Below are 17761 nucleotides of genomic sequence, written 5' to 3' on the forward strand. Positions count from 1 at the left end.
GGAAGGGCATCCGCTGCGTAAAACATATGCTGGATAAGCTGGTGGTTTATTCCGCTGTGGCAACCACATATTAATAAAGGGAATAAGCTTAAGAGAAAAAATATATAATATAATATAATATAATATAATTAATATAATATAAATTTACTGTGTAACTTTTAATACATTTTAATGAATTTAAAATTATGTTAAAATTGATCATAATTATAGTTTTTTTTGAAGAGTTTGGAAAAAACAGACCAAAAATACAGTAAAAATTGCATTTTAGCAAAACTAAAATAATATATATAATATACAAAAAACAACACAAAACTGAAATAAGAGTCTACATGTCTGGAATATACAAAAACACATGGTAGGGTTAACAGTCATTTAAAGTAAAAATAACAGACAACAGTAAAACAGATGACACATCACATCAGTAAACAAATCGGCGAGGGGCAGAGCACACAAGGAGAATAGGGGAGCAGACAAAGCCCAAACTGAGGAGGACAGATGAGGAAAATTAACAAAATGAATGGGTGTAGTTTGACTAAGGGCCTGTTTTTTCTGATTGGATAGCTATCTGATTTCTGGAAACTGTTTCATTTACATTTGACAACATGAATGCATCTCCGCTATCCTTAAATCTCATACTTTCTGCAAATTTAACTAGTTACATTGACTACTAAAGTATCAGATATCCCAGCCTCTTTTATAATGTACAAAAGCATATTAAGCTATATATCTTATTTGGCATTTAAATAATTTTAGATGCAGTCTTCAAAACATCATCACAAGGCAAGATCTGCGATAATACTGAATGAAACACATATTTTTGTTGTACAGGTATGTACAGGACATTTTTTAAAACTGTAAAGGGTTTACATTATTAAACTACTCTCCCAAAAACAAAACAGCTTGCTTTTGTAAATGAATGATCAGTACTTTTTAAACTCATGTAATCTACTCACAAGATGACAAAACAAGGGCAGTGTCAGGGTTCTAAGCTAAGCATTAACCAGACAGAAAAGACAGAAACCTGACACTTGTCTTTTGTGTCACATAAACCTTCTAAAAATGATTAAAAAATATTTCTTTATATTATCACTTTTAAAAATAGTGCTGCTTAATATTTTTGTGAAAACCAAAATACAGGGATTTTGATATAAACACAATTAATTTCACATAGAAGCATGTAATAAATGTAATAAATAAAAGTATTATTTTTTCAGACAGTCAATCAATTAGACCTCAAACCTCTGAAATAGTAAAATTACCAAAATTTATCAAAAAAGACTTAAATGGACATGCATCCACTTGGAAAAGACTTGATTCATTTGCCAATATAGGGAAATAAATTGATTAAAATAACTGAAGATTATTAAACTGTAATAATATTATGTGTTTGAAATTAAGACATCACATTAAAAATAGTATAGTTTGCAATATCATGTAGCAAAATGGTCTTTGTGGTTTTAGAAATAACTAGACTGGGAGTCTAACGTTGGATTTAATCATGGCCAAATAAGAAGAATAAGTATATGTGGATGCCACTTTCACTTGCTTTAGACATGTAGATGCTTCTGTCATTTTCAGGTTAACATTCTGTCACTCATGATAAAATTAATGAGTTTTCCAAAAGCCACAACATCGTGCAGCTTCTGCTTGTAACAACCGCTGAGATTTAAATTGAGTGTATCGTGGTAAATTTTCACAGTGTTAGTGTATTTCTAGCATTGAACTAAATAATACAGTCTTTAAAAATGATGGTAGCTTTTTAATGTTGTGTTATCTAACGTGTTATTATAGCAAGCTCATCTGCCAAAGTCTGTTGCACTTAGAGATATTTGTATGTGTGTATAACTACTGTTTTAGACACACAGTCAACTTGCTCTGGAGTTTACATGGACTGACTTTGACTGTTCCGGTATTGTAGGAGGCTTGCGTATTGTGGCCCATAAAAACAGTCGCTAATGAGGCATCTATGTGTATATATCTTTGACAGCTGGCTCGGTCTCTTCTGTGTATGCTTCTTTTTCAGGGCTGGGGAGTAACAAAACTTTGAATATATAAAAAAAGATTGTACTTAAATAACTGTTATTAATTGTATTTCATTACCATTACTTTATAAATCTGGGATAATCAAAGTCATGATAACTTTGAACTCTTGTCATTTGTTTAATTGAAGCATTATTGAAATCTATATCTGCCAATGAATGTAAATGGTATGTTTGATAGTTCAAATGACAGTTAGGAAAAAATAAAGTTCAAATTAGAATGTTGGAACAGTTATAGAAATACATTGATGAATTTACTTCAAACATTGAAAAAAGAATGCAGTGCAGGATATGTAAAGCTTCTGTTGACTTCAGAGGATCTGACATCTAATCTGCCTACATTGCCCTTGTAGCATATACATGTTTATAATATTATCAAAATAAGAGGCCATAAAATAGACATGTTATTTATCTTTATTGCTGTCCTAAATAAGTAATTTTACACAACAGATGTTTGCGTGCAGTACACGCCACAATACATAATAAAAATTAAAAACTGTACATAGCATTAAATCTTAATGGCATGTCATTACCTGGATGATAAATGACTTTTTTTATGAGTTTCGATTGTGGTTTGTGAGTCTCTTGTTTGTCCTGAGCAGATAAACTGTCATCTGTTTTGCAGAAAAATCCTGTAGGTCCAGTAGATTCTTTGTTTTTTTTTTCAATATCTCTACATATTTTAACAGGCCCGTAGCCAGGGGGGGTTCACAAGACTGACAAAGGATCAGAATTTGTCACATACATGAGCTCATTTGTCCTATATTGACTGCTCTGCCATCAAAAATAGTGAAAATAATTAATCAAAAAAGGCTTTAGGACCAAGCAGAATCCTCTGTTGGCTGTCGCTTTGGTGTGAATTCAGCTAATCAGTTTTGGCCGATCTAACAAATAATTTCATTTTACAATCTGACAAAAAGAGAAGTCATCTTTCGCTACTGCATTGCTTTTTAAATAGAGAAAATATCTTACAGGTAACTTTTATTCTAAATCTTAGACCTTATTCTTGAAACAAAAAGGGAGCAATAAAAAAATGTGACGCACCAAAAGCGAACCATACTATTTTGGATACAGTTAAAGTAGCAAAATGAATCCATAAATTTTCAAATGTACTTTTTTTACAAGAGAGGCCAGAAAAATTGTGAAGCTCTGCATTATTATAAATTATTATAAATTGTTATTAAATTTAAAAATATATATTTTTAAGTAACCAAATTCTGACTGAGGAAAGTTGAATGTGCTAGCAAGTTTGTTATTTGCCTAATAAATGACAGTACAGTTGCTAGTTGAAAACTTTAACAGATTTCTTTTTTTAAAATAATAATATATGATGTAATAAATATGTATTTAAAAGTCATTATTATTTTGCATTTCTTTAATATAAATCTTTAGGAAATATTTTTGGCATATCAAAAAGTTTGGTTTTGATGACCACCCGACAAGCAAATTCAGCTAAAAATAATGCTTAGAATGTCACTAAAATGCAATAAATCCCATAATTAAATAGAAAATGAGGCATATAACTACAAAAAAGTCCACTTTTTAAGAAAAAAAAGACCCACCTCCTTTACCTTTTGTTTCTCTTCTTGCTAAGCGCAGAATACTGTTGTCTTGGACCTCCCCACAACCGCTTCTATTACATTGTGGCTCAAAGATTTGGGCCTTTTTTTTAAAAACTTTAGAGAATTAAATACAATATCAGAGAGGAAAACAGTTTTTGGAAAAATGGAAACAATTTTGCATTATTTAATGATTTAAAAATCTTAGATGTGGATTGAGTGAAGGTATATGTGTATGTATGTATATGGTTGGTTATTATTAATTTTTATTAATTTATTATAATTTTTCTCTGTATTTGTATTTATTATTATTGTTGTTTATTATTTTTATTTTAATTATTGTTTATTTTTACTGTTTTAATTTTTAGTTTTTTCAGATTTTGATTGTTTTGTAGGTTGTTGTAAAATGTAAAATGATAAATAAATAAATAAATAAATAAATAAATTTCAAAGGCATTATAATTATACTAAAATTTTAACTTGATGATTACCACCCCATAAACTTTGCCCTGATACCTCTTAATCTTCCGCAACACGATCAAATCTGTGACCACTGAGTGCATGAAGGGTTTAACAATCTAGACTTTTTTTTATTGGTTTAATAAGTACATTATCCAGACATTCGAAATGCACAAACTCTTTTTAGAATAATCTGTGTAAACTTGTTACTTTACACTATACAATACAAAATAGTGTAGAATAGTGCATAGTTATAACAATTTGGGATGCAGCTTGTTTTCCTGTAGTATTGCAAAGTATTGTTACTACTTAAAGTACACATAAAATCAAAACTAACCATATTGATTTTCTTAGCTCACATTTCTAGTTTTGTGCATGTCATTAAGAAAAAAAAAATTGCCCTTGTTCTCTGAAATAAATCTGAATCTGTTTGTTTTCTGTTAAATTCTCAGATTACATCTGTCTGAGGTATGGTTAAGGATGGTAAGCACACCCCTCCAACTGTCCATTTTGAGTGATATGAAAACAAACAGAAATGGCAAGGGGGGAGGTGTATGTTAGGTTGTAATAAATTTTTCTGAAACTCTTTTCCTGATCCTTTATAATAAAATGCCTACTTTACTAAATCCAATCAGCTCGCAGTTGAAAAAGCAAGCCATGTCCACTGTTTTCTCATTTAATATTGTTAGGAACTGTGTCACAATCTGAAAAAACAAAACAAAAATGTTCATGCTGACTTTAACTTACCATAACATGTTACAAATTACTTTTCAAAGCATGCGTTTTGTAATCTAGTGAAACACACTTTAACATTAACCTTCCAGTCCAAAAGGTAATCTTATAAAAACTTGATTCTTAATCTAACTTTTAGCTACTTAACACTTAGCAGTCTTTTCTAAAAAAAAAAAAAAAAAAAAAAAAAAACTATTTTTTTTTAAGCTTTCTAAAGTGCCAGAAGTATTCTGCAAGGGTAAAATATGAGCCTGCACATTGTTGAGTGTAATCTTGAAAGCTCTCCAAAACAGAAAGCCGATGTTTTGCTCAGGTGAGATCCCTGAATGGCTCTTTGTAAACTAATTTCTACTATTTCCACAGAATGAACACTGCTTTTGTGTAGATAAGGCAGTGTTCCCTCAGTCTTGATGAGCTTTTGTTTATTCTCCTCGTGCGTTCTTTTGCCCTTGAGCGAAGCGTATTGTGTGTCTGAGTCTGGTTACTGTGATTTAGTGTTGATATATGGCTCTCACTGCACACCTACTGACTCTGACCTTATCTGGTGTCCCTCACAGGTTCTGGCCAGACTTTATTCAGATTAAACAATGGCTTCAGTATCATTAACGGCAATATCACTGTAAGAAGGTAAGGTTGCTAAAGAAGTGTGCCTGACAGTTTGTAATCAGAATGTACTTTAAAATGCGGTCTCCCTGAAGATGTATTTAAAGGAACACTCCACAATTTTTTTTGAAAATAGGCTAATTTGACAAGTCCCCTTGAGTTAAAATGTAAAGTAAGATCATTTTTAAATGCATTCAGCCAATCTCCACTTTTACCATAGATCATTGCATCTGATTAGACCATTAGCATTTTGCTCAAAAATGATCAGTGTTTTTAATTTTTAAATCTTTTTTTATGTTTCTGATAAGGGATTTTAAGCATTTTCATTATCTAACTGATGAATTTGTTTCCCCAAATTTGGAAAGTTTAGATTTATACAACTTATTTCTAGACCCTAGGTAGGAGATTACACAACCCCTTAAAAAGGCTTTAAGTGTTTCCCACAATAAACCTGGCGAAAATTCAGCAGTATTATTACTTTCAAAAAATAATTCCAATTGTAGAAGCAGGTAAAATAAAATAAAATGTAAAATATAAAATGTAGGGACATTAACTAATAAGATCCATTCACACAAGAGGCAAGGATGTTAAATCGTTAAGGATATTTTTTAATGTGTGATCAACTAGGCAAGGGCTGGTATATAACCTTGATAACCTTGGATATAAATATCACAGTATCATGGTATTGTGATTTCTGCTCTAAAATATAACATTTTTAAATGTCTGGGTAAAAAACAAAACATTTTTTCCCTTTTGAACACAATATATTTTTATTTGGGAAATATTTAAAATATTTTAGAGCAGCAAAAATGTCAGGCTAAATATTTTAAATGAATCTTAGACTTCTGCTGTCGTAATTTGTTTCAAAAACACAGATTAATTTACAATTTAACCTGACATCTTTGGAGATCTTTTCTGCTGAGGATACTGCTGTCCTAAAACAAACAAACAAGAAAAAAAAGAATTTATATAAAAAATCTCAAAAACTCATACCTAAGGAATGGTATAGCAGAAAATGTTGACGGTTTAAAAACCTTGACCTTTCCAAACCGCGGTATACCTTGAAACCAGTTATTGTCCCATGTCTAGATCAGACATTAGTATATCATGTATTTTGTTATCCACCACATTAGAGATTAATTTATTTTCTACCAAAAAGTAATCTATGTGAGTATATACATTGTGGACTTGAGAATAAAAGGTGTCATCTCTGTCGACAGGGTGAAATAGTCTCTATATTTCCACTGTATTAGAGTTGTTTATAAAGGTTTTTAAACAATTTTTAAAATTAAATTGAGGGGCTCTTTTGGTGGATGATCTGAAAATGATCAGTGTTTTGATAATTTTCCTATTTAAAGCTTTTACTGTTCTGTATTTACATAATACACTAAGACTGCTAGAATTAGAAAAGTTATCAAATTTATAGTGCCCAATATGGCTAGGAACTATATAAATATCATTCTGGAGTAATAATCAAGGAATAATCATCATTCTAATTTATAGTCTAGGTGTAGGACTTGGTGCTGGGGACTCTTTTCAGGCATTGCGTAATATCATTGCACTTGCTGCAGCCTTGGTAGGCAAGCCATATCAGCGTAGAAAATAGTAACTTTTAATTTTCTGTCAGTCTTAACACACAACAAAACTAAAGAGAAGTCAAGCTTTTTTTTCCCAGTTCTAGGTTGCAGCTGGAAGGGCATCTCTGTGGTAAGACATGCTGAAATAGTTGGCGGGTCATTCCACTGTGGCAACCCCTGATAAATAAACCCAAAGAGAATGAATGAATGAATGAGTCGTGCTTTAAATAGGATTATTATCCTAAATTCTTTTACTTATCCGAAATTATTTAACTCTTTTTTTTTGAACATTTTAATCAAGATGCTAATCGTCTAATCTGATTTAATGATCTATGCTAAGCTAAGCTAAGCGTTTTCCAGACCCAGAGAATGGATTCACAAATGGTAAAACTCAACTGTTTAACTCTAGGGTAGTTTTAAAATGAGCATATTTTCAAAAAATGTGGAGGGTTTCTTATACACGGGTGCGTAGTACTTACTTTAGTATTATAATGCAAGCATGCATAATCCAGATATAGTATGATTGATTGCATCTTCAACATTTATCAGGAGTCATCCTCTCCCTTGTCGGTTGTCTTGCTCCGACCAAATATGCTGTTAAAGTTAATTGACTAATTTGAATACATTTAAACAGCAGATGTGTAATCTGGCTCTGCTGTGCCATCATGTCTCGTGCTGGAATTTACCTTTCCAACAGCAGAATGAAATTGAAGGGGTTTATCTGTGTTTGACAATGATTGATTGGTTTGTTCTGGGAATTTGCTGTGTTTGTTTCATACAGTTTGCACACATGTGGTCTCTCATCTTTTAAACATGCCTGTTTATTAAATCGATAGTTCAAAAAATAGGAAAATCCTCCACTTTTTTTGCCAGATATGTATACAGATATGTAATTTTAATATTGTGTATGTAGTATACTCTTTATTAATGAGGTTTGGATTTTTTTTTGTTTGTCTGTGATGCATATCATAATTTCATAATCGTTTATTGATGCATAAGCTCACAATATGTCCCATAAATTGTGAAAAACACACCTTGAGGATTCAAAAGCAATAATTGCCTGTTAAAATGAATGAAATACAACTTTTATTCATGTTATGAAAGCAAAAGTCTGTATAGTTTTTCTTATAATTGGAAACAAGGAACACATGCTAATTTCCAGCATGTAAACACCAGCACAAATATAATATTGATTTTATTCAGCATTCTAACAAAGAAGTTATTAACATTAAGTTATATGGCAGACACATTATTAGGCACACTTGTTTTTTTGTGTTTTGCTAATGGAAATATTTTAAATAAAAATAAAGTATCTTAGTGGAGCAATGCTATGTTTGGTTTTTTAACAAATCAGTCTACTCATTTAATGGTATATATATATATATATATATATATATATATATATATATATATATATATATATATATATATATATATATATATATATATATATATATATATATATATATATATATGAATGCCTTATTCATAGCGTTTATACAACTGTTCAATCATGTGTATATTAAAAGAAATCAAACCCGGAGAGTCTAAAAACCCTTTTGTATGAGGAACTACAGTACTTTCTTCTGCCACTCATTCACATCTGCAGCTGACGTCAGAACAGCAGAAACCATTGCTCATTCACCAATGTCACTTTAGAGCTAGTATTTGAACAATTTTCTAGCATAATATCTAAAGTAATGACAAAACAGGTGATTTTGTTTACATTTTAAGATTATAAGGCTAAACAGCATGAAAAAATCTGTTAAAATTTATCATAAAACCACTGTCTCATTGTGTCTCGTTAAAATCACAGAACATGCCAACATGCACATTTTTGCATGAAATGTGGATACGGATGTTTTCACAAATAAATTATGATATATAAATAAATGTTATGAATAAATCAATCAAAAACTTTTGTACTAAAAAATTATTCTAAATGTACGAAAAATTCAGAAACACAAGAACACATTGTGTACCGCAGGTAGATGATAACAGTGTATGGACAGGGCCCCTTATAAGCATGTATTAAGAACCCTACATATATTTATGTTATATGTTATGGATGGAAAGTGGAATGTTTTGTGAGAAGCACAAATGTGCATGGAAATACAAAAACATGCAATTATGAGTGAATGAGGCCCATTATGTCTATTAATAATACTTCAGAACCAAAACTGCTGGATTGATGTGATGATTTTTGTTTGTAATTATATAAGTTTTTAGAGTTTTTGGTGAATATTTTTTTTCAATTGAGGGACTGAACTATCTCATTCAATTACAATATATTAATTTGTGCAATAAATTGTGCATCTTTGATCAGGGTGTCTGTGGGATCTTAAAGAGTCTTAACATGTCTTAAATTTTAAAAACAAAATTTTAGTCCTTAAAAAGTCTTAAATTAACTTAAATATTTTGTTGCTGGTCTTAAGTCATGTTAAACAGTTCTTAATTTTCATATGTCCAAGTAAAGCTACCCAATCACCAAAAATACATCTTAAAACTATAAATATATATATATATATTTTTTTTTGCAAATCCCAACTGCTGTTAGACATGTACAGCAAATTCTCCTAATTAAATTCCCTAAGCAATGAAATCCATCCCTTAACATGATCTTCCATTAATAAAAAAAAAAAAAAACTATTTAATGAAGTAACTGGGTCATTAGAAAAAATCCTTAGTGTTTAGCCCTGTATAAGTCTAAAATTTCATTCTCAATGGTCTTACAAGGGTCTGAAAAAGTCTTAAATTTGACTTAAAGACACCAAACCCTAAAGATGAGATGGGTTTGGAATAACATTTGGATGAGTAAGAAACAGAATTTTTATTTTATTTTAACTCACACTTAACTCTGTTTAGTCTTCAGTGTGTGACTGAAGTGCATTTACTGTATCTCATTTTTCTCCTTCCTGTATTCAGCTGCCTCTCACAGAATTCAAAAGACCCAAATGCGGTGGATCTATGCAGGTCCCTCATCAAACTGTGGAGGGTAGTTTGCAGTGGAAATGGTAAGATGAAAATCAGCACGTGAGCAAATGAATCTTAATCAAAGACCTTGAAAATGAAAGATGCTGTGCTGAGGAAAAAGTAGCAATCCCATTTACACATTGATGTTTTTTTCCCTCTTAAACCCACCTCTCTCTTAAATACATCAATAGTTCTGCTTTTCACCCAAAGTAATGAGGATTCGTGAAATTGTCTAAATCCAAGTCGATATCAATTTATCCTCCTGTTTCCTGCTAGTAGTGAAATTGTCATTACCTTTCACATTAAAATCTCTTTAGTAAGTGCTCTGTGTCCTTCAGTAAAATCTCATTAACTGGTCAACTAAATCTGCATTTGTCTTTATTAAAGCCTCTCCATAATTGTGTTCCTTCCAGAGCAAAACCAGCAGCTGTTGATGGAGTGTTCCAGCGCTAGACAACACATGGTCCAGCTGTTGGCTTCGCCCTTTCATGAAATACACACTGAAAGCCTGCAGTTGCTCAGCATGTTTGCACAAACTCAGCACGGTAGAGAGCTGATCATCCACAACCTGGATTCACAACAGTATGTGTTTTTGAGGTCATATCGATGATGATGATGATGTGCCATAAATTAATTATTTATTATAAAACAGAAAACATGAGCTGAATGAGCAGTTTGAACTTATGTATAGTTCAAATTTACGGCTAATTTTGTGAAACTAGATGCCACGTTGCTGAAATTTAAGAAAATTATAGATAAATGGTAAAGTTGGATGTAGCAGTAAATTGTACTACGTTTAGGTTAGGGTAAGGGCCGGAGTGGGAGTCCTTTTCAGCCCTGAAGTTCCAAGCCTTAGACCGGCCTACCTCAGTTCACGACTGACTATATTAAAATAACGTAATTTCCAATTCAGTTTCTAATGACACTATCACGTCTTTTTCAAGGACACTTGAAACATCACAATGTCCGTTCTTGTTTTAAATGACTTATAAACACTGCATATGCAGCGCACGTGATGTATTTGAGTGCATCTCGAAAAATGACGTCTCATCTGCGCCCTCAGAATCATTGCAATACATGAGAGAGAGGGGAAATGTTTTGCAGCCTGTGCAATAAGCAGATGCGGGTGAAGCATGAGGGATTTACATGTGAAGTCAATACAAAGATGGGATTAGACATCCTTTGGCGCGAATTGGGCATTTTGTGCCACAAAATCAGTAATTTTTATTGGAAAACATCACATATATTTAGAAAAATCTGAGTTTGTGAGTTTGTTATTTTAATTGAAGAACGCAGGGAAAATGGCTGCATATAGAGACACTGCAGTGCTGGTGTAAATTGTGGGTGTTTACAGCGGTTTGATGGATAAATATGAATTTGTAGCTAAATATTTAACAATGCTAAACATCATTTCCTGTTGTTTACATCCTTGTTTACATCCTTTCTACAACATACCATTAACGCTAGACACTATGCATGTAATACATTAATTTTATATAAAAAAAAATACTTACAAGTTGTGACTCACAATCCACAGCTTCGTCTATTATGGTTGGAGCTGCTCCTTCTTTGAGGAGTTTTTAGCTGAATCCAGCACTGAACTGGGAAATATTCTGGAAGCTATCCTTTGTCAAATACTAGCTTTATATTTTTTGTAATGATCTGGAACATAATAGAACATAACTTCTCTCTTTGTGTCGTGTCCTTTGGAAGCCTAAATACAGAAACAGAACAAGCTCTGTGGAAATAGCAGCGTTTAGATGGCATTTTAGCTTTGTCTGCAATAACATTACATTGCATTTTGCCACACCTCTTCGCTGCGCGGGGTGTGTGAACGTGGTGAATGCATGTAACATGAAGCATTTGTAATCCTACTAACCCGGATTCTTTTGTAGTCCCCAAACTTCATTCGGTGTAGGCTTTGCTAATCCAGCTATGTAAAAGCCAATGTCTCCCTTTGCATTGAACTTTAAGCGTAATACTTTTAGAGATGTTGTTTATGTTCACACAGCTACACTACACATCAACTAAAGTTTAAAATATGATAGTAGATGACCCCTTTAAAGTAAAGATTTTCATTTTAAAATAAACAAAAAGTTCTCATATTTGTTTTTGTTTTGGAATATATGATGTATATGTTAATATGAGGGCTAAATATTCAACTAAGTAATGCAAATAGTTATTGTGTACATTTAAAACCTAAACTAGAGCTGCACAATATATCGTATCAGCCTCAATATCGTATTTTGTACATCTGCAATAGTTACATTGCAAGATATTCAATGCTAAATTGCCCAGGAGCTACAAGACTGAATTGAACTACTGTATTTATATGGAATTTATAGGATTTATAAAAAAAAAGGTTTTCTTACGTTTTGTTTTTTTGTCTCGTTTCTAGTCCAAATATAAATATATATTTCAAAGCAAAAACCAGATTATTTTACTTAAAATATGTATTCTGTATTCAAATTTAAAATGCACTTTAAGTTGAATACTAGTATCTTGCAAAAATAAAATCCTATGTACTGTCATTATGGAAAATATGAAAGCAATTACTTATTATTAATTATCATTCTTTAGTCATTAAAATGTTTATGTTACAGCAGGGCTAATCAATTTGTCTTCGGCTGTATTTAATAGCCCTAGAGGCTAGTTGAGAACATAACATTAAAAGTTATATTTTGCCTGCAGCTTAATTTACTACAAAATTGTGTTAAAATGACCCACAAACATCATTGTTATAATTATAGTGCCACAAGCCAAACTGCACATGAGGAATTGGCACAAAAGAAATAAAAAAAATTATATATATACAGTTGAAGTCAGAATTATTAGCCCCCTTTTGATTTTGATTTTCTTTTTTAAATATTTCCCAAATGATGTTTAACAGAGCAATGACATTTTTACAGTATGTCTGATAATATTTTTTCTTCTGGAGAAAGTCTTATTTGTTTTATTTCGGCTAGAATAAAAGTAGTTATTAATTTTTTTAAAAACATTTTTGGGACAAAATTATTAGCCCTTTTAAGCTAATTCTTTTTTGGATAGTCTACAAAACAAACCATCATCATACAATAATTTGACTAATTACCCTAACCTGCCTAGTGCACCTTATTACCCTAGTTAAGCCTTTAAATGTCACTTTAAGCTGTATAGAAGTGTCTTGAAAAATTTCAAGTAATATAAATTTTTTAATTTTCAAGCCAATTTATAATACAACAGAATTGGGTATTTATATATATATAATATATAATATTATTATATATATATATATATATATATATATATATATATATATATATATATATATATATATATATATATATATATATATATATATATATGAATACCCAATTCTATTGTATTATAAATTGGCTCTCAACATAATATACAGTATGGGTTAAACGGCATAATTTATTTGTTTACTTGCGTATAAATAAAAAATAAACAAATTGCCTTTTATATATTTGAATTCTTTATTTCAGTTGATATCAATGTCAGTTTCATCTCAGAAATGCTGTTTACAGAGCAGAGCATGAGACAGATTTAAGTATGGTGTTCCTGCAATATCTATGATTCATCTCATTAGCCTGCATGCAGAAGGCCTCCTACTGTTATAGCATGTTTTATTAAAGTCCTCTTAATGAGCCCATAATGAATGCATTCTGTCCCCTGTAGAATGGCAGAGAACCTGATGATCTGTGTGTGCCGCAATACAAGCTCCCTGTCACCGCTGACACTCCTGGAGAACTTGGCTTCAGAAAAGAAGTATGCAACAATCAATACATGTGCCCACACCAAATCCCATGCCCTGTTTTCAAATGAAGCTGATGAATGCCCAGCACAGAGACTGCGAAACTGAATGTTTTTTTTCCGCAATCGTGGGCACGACCCACCCGAGAGACCATTAGATTCCCATACATCATAGTCGCGCGTATTAAATCGAGACACATTCAAATTCATTCAGCTCCACGGTCTCTGGAGTACGCAAAGTGAACAGGTTTAAGACAAAACAATCCATCACATTCGCAAATCCTTCCATTTATCTTGGAGAGAGGGATCAGACTCTCTTCGCTTCTAGTCATTCAGCGGCTTGCAGATAGAGAAAGGTGCTGGTGTCGACCAGGAGCTGGATTTAAACAGCCGCTTAATGCACAAAAGGAAATGAGAACGACGTAACAGTTTGATAGATAGTCAATGAAGAGCGTTCAGATAATTCAAGCCACTCTCTTGTTTCCAGATAAGGATGGTTAGGCTTATTGGTCTTGTCTTGTGTTGTATGCGGGGCGTCAGTAACATGGGATTTAAATACATAGATCTGCTTGGATCAGCGCACACTACATTATAAAGGTGTTTTTATCTTTGCCCCCCCATGGCTGTTACTGCATTGCTTCATGAGGGTTATCTGAGTCTGTTGGGTTTTTATTTGCTTTATGTTGCTGATTTCTGTATTTAATTATTTTTATTGTTGTTTGTAAGATTTCAGATTCAGTCGAGGGAGAACTTCACAGCCATTTTTGCGCTTCCTCTTGAAGATCTGCTGGTGATGTATTATGAAACATCATTCATAGTCATTTTAAACCTCTTTAAAGGGTTCGTTCTGAAGTGATTAATTTATCATTATTTACTTACCCTTCATAAAAATAGTTTTAAATATAAATATACTTGAATGAGAATTCAAAAGAAACTATATTTGATTATATTTGAAGATGACTAAAAGTTTTGTAAGAGGGTTTGGAACTACATGAGGTAATAATGGGAGAATTATCATTATGAGTATTAGCTAGCAATCATTCATGAAATTTTCTTTTGCTTAGTCCTTTTTTTTCATCAGGGTCACCACAGCAGTATAAGCTGCCTATTAGCTAGGAGTCATTAATAATCATGAGAGTTGTACAGAATATTCTCTTTCATAATAGTAGTTTCTAAAAATCCTCCTGTTATCATTTATTACTCTTCATAAAGATTATATTTATGAATTACTAATTACATGATAGGGCGACACTGTGGCTCAGTTGCTGGTTTGATTCCTGGCTGGATCAGTTGGCATTTTTACTTGGAGTTTGCATGTTTTCCTCATGTTCGCATGGGTTTCCCCCACAGTCCAAACATATATATATATATATATATATATATATATATATATATATATATATATATATATATATATATATATATATATATATATATATATATATATATATATATATATTGGCCAAGCCAAAGGAAAATGAATAAAGGAATTACATGATATTGTTTTTAAATATCTGCATTTGTTTGATCAAAGTTGTTTATTTCAATACATTGTAAAATCTTATTTATTCTGCAATTGCAAAGTTGATTTTTGCAACAATTTCTCCGGTCTTCAGTGTCACATGATCCTTCACACATTATTTTAAAATACTAATTTTATGGTCAAGAACTATTTTAGAAGAGTACCTATTTGAATCGGAAATTACATATTTTATGTGTCACTTTTGAAGCATTTAATGCATCCTTCCTGAATAAACCCTTTAGGCACAGGACATCAACATGATTGTCATTGTACGCCAATGTCGTGGGACATTACACTTTGTTTGGAAATGAAAATCAGGTTGATGTCAATGTCAAACGTCGGACAGACTCAGCTCGACCTAAAAACATCAAAATATCAATATCTAATCATTTTAGGGCTTGCCGTCGTTTGGATGTTACCAATATGACATCTCTCTGATGTTGCATTTGGGTTGCAATACCTAGGGCTGGGCGATATAATCGATATCGGTATTTATTGAACGAACACCATTGTCAATATTGATAATAAAAAGTCTGGTATAAGGTTTTGGTATGAAGGCTGTAGTTTTATGAAAGTGTTGCTGCTGAGCACGCGGCTTGGAAGCAATACCAAAGTTGTCAGTTTGTCGCATTTTCCTGGTACACTAGTTAAAAAACATCTGAACCTTTCCAAATGCGGCGAGGGCATCGTGATTTATGTAAGTACAACTAACCAATCTGCTTCACACTTTGTATGGAATATACACATTTCAGTAATAATGGCAGACTAATTATCTTAGACGAACACAGCGCACCCAAACACTGCAGTGCTTTTTACTTTTCTCCATAAACTTCCTTCGAAGCTGCAGCAATAATTTGTTCGTTTGTCATTATGCAAAATGAGTGCCGTACATGTATAGCAGCAGTGAGGAGATTGTAAAGAGAAAAAAAAAAAGATGTCGCTAGTGTGGCTTTTTGGTTTCTTTTCCTGTGCATCCCAGCTATTAGCACCCCATCTGATAGATTTTTTAGAATAAGTGGTAGTCATTTAACTTCACAATTTGAAATGTGGCAGTATGTGTTTGAATAATGATGGCTGGTTCCTTTAATTGAAAGCTCAGATTTGATCATCATAATTTGTGTTGTTGACAGAGTTTGAGATTTACTGTATCATTATTATTCACACCTTACAGATGTTGATCTACCATTGTACACAATTTGTAACATTTTATTTAAGAAATTTAAGAATCTTTTTAATACTTATGTTTATTTATTATAAAAAGATCAGATTATTTGTTTAGATATTTTTGTTTTTCACTATTAAAACTATTTGAAGTGAACTAAATGAAGTGTTTAAAAAAATTCTAACATTCCTAAATGTATTGTTAAAAAAAATCAATAATTATCGATATCGAATGATATGTAACATGATATAGTGATCTTTTTTTTTTTTTTATCGCCCAGCCCTAGCCATACCTGTCAAATGAATGTCAGTATTTGATGTCAGAGTGATGTTGGTTTAAGATGTTGACTCGACGTTGGATTTTGGTCACTTTTCATCTAAAAACATTTTTACGTCATTATTGGATGTCAAAATAACACTGTCCTTTGACACTGGCGACCTAAATCTAAATATTAACGTTGTATGACTTTGTGTCTGCTGGGAAATGATTAATTTTTTTAAATAAATGCTGACACCAACTTTTGGATAACCATCCACTTTATATCATTACATAGACATGGCTAATAGTGTTTTTGCCTTGTGCTAGTAGTCAAATACCACAACAGCAGACCCCAAGTTGCTAGCTTCTGTGATTTCTGTCATCGGGACCATAGCCCAGGATGATGCCATCAGCAAAAACCTAGCGGGCCGCAAGGAATTTTGGAGATGCTCTCTTCAAGCCATGGTAAGCTTGGAGATGATAACCTTTTACATCACCGGCAGGCTCCCAAATGCTGTCCTTGAAAATTGCTGAATTATGTATGACGTCTTGCACAGTGAATTTTGATTCTGCCGGTTTGTGTCTAAGCTTCTTTTTGCTATCTTGTTGCATGAGCTGTGAATCAAGCCTTTCCCGTAGACACTAAAACTGCAAAAAGACATGAATTTAATTTCCGGCTCTGTCAAGATAAAGCTCTGTTTTGGTTGCAGGAACAGTGCATGGGCTGTGAATGTGGAAATGTCCTTTATCCCCTCCTGGGTTTGATGATCAACTTAGCTTCAAATCCCTCTCAGGTTGTACAGGTAAAGCGAGAAGTAGCACGACGGGCTCTGGGCCAGCCCTCGTCCCACACATCAAGCATTTTTGTAGCTGAAGGGACTTTTATAAGCACAATGTTCTGCTACTGGCTTTCCTCTCCATATGTTGCAATGATGTCAAAAACACCAAAGGAAAATTGGCGCTAATGTTTTTTTTTCTGGCTCTCTTTTAACACAGGAGCTTGCTGTTCCGGCCAGCAGCAGGTGCTTGGGCCTGCTGAGCCATTCCTCTGGAGGCGTCATCACAGTGAGTTAAACTCATTTTACCAAGGCCGAAGCAAGCTTTAACCCACCCCCTGATGCTAA

At 32.6% G+C, this 17761-nt stretch overlaps 1 protein-coding gene across 8 annotated transcripts in view; it reads left to right on the forward strand.

Moving 5' to 3' along the window:
• ttc12 (tetratricopeptide repeat domain 12) overlaps positions 1-17761 on the forward strand; it is a 34645-nt gene that overhangs the window by 6699 nt on the left and 10185 nt on the right. For 4 of the 8 annotated variants that reach the window (XM_073923145.1, XM_009291656.4, XM_073923144.1 and 1 more), the window contains 8 exons: positions 5347-5416; positions 9895-9983; positions 10356-10524; positions 13621-13710; positions 14422-14485; positions 16968-17102; positions 17348-17440; positions 17634-17702. In XM_073923145.1, coding sequence (XP_073779246.1) covers positions 5347-5416; positions 9895-9983; positions 10356-10524; positions 13621-13710; positions 14422-14485; positions 16968-17102; positions 17348-17440; positions 17634-17702 — 779 coding nt within the window. Of the gene's footprint in view, positions 1-5346; positions 5417-9894; positions 9984-10355; positions 10525-13620; positions 13711-14421; positions 14536-16964; positions 17103-17347; positions 17441-17633; positions 17703-17761 lie in introns of all 8 variants that reach the window. The other 4 variants (XR_012390538.1, XR_012390539.1, XR_012390540.1 and 1 more) reach the window with 4 other exon arrangements.

This window comes from Danio rerio, chromosome 15 (assembly GCF_049306965.1).
Source record: "Danio rerio strain Tuebingen ecotype United States chromosome 15, GRCz12tu, whole genome shotgun sequence".
In the NCBI taxonomy this organism is placed as follows: Eukaryota; Metazoa; Chordata; class Actinopteri; order Cypriniformes; family Danionidae; genus Danio; species Danio rerio.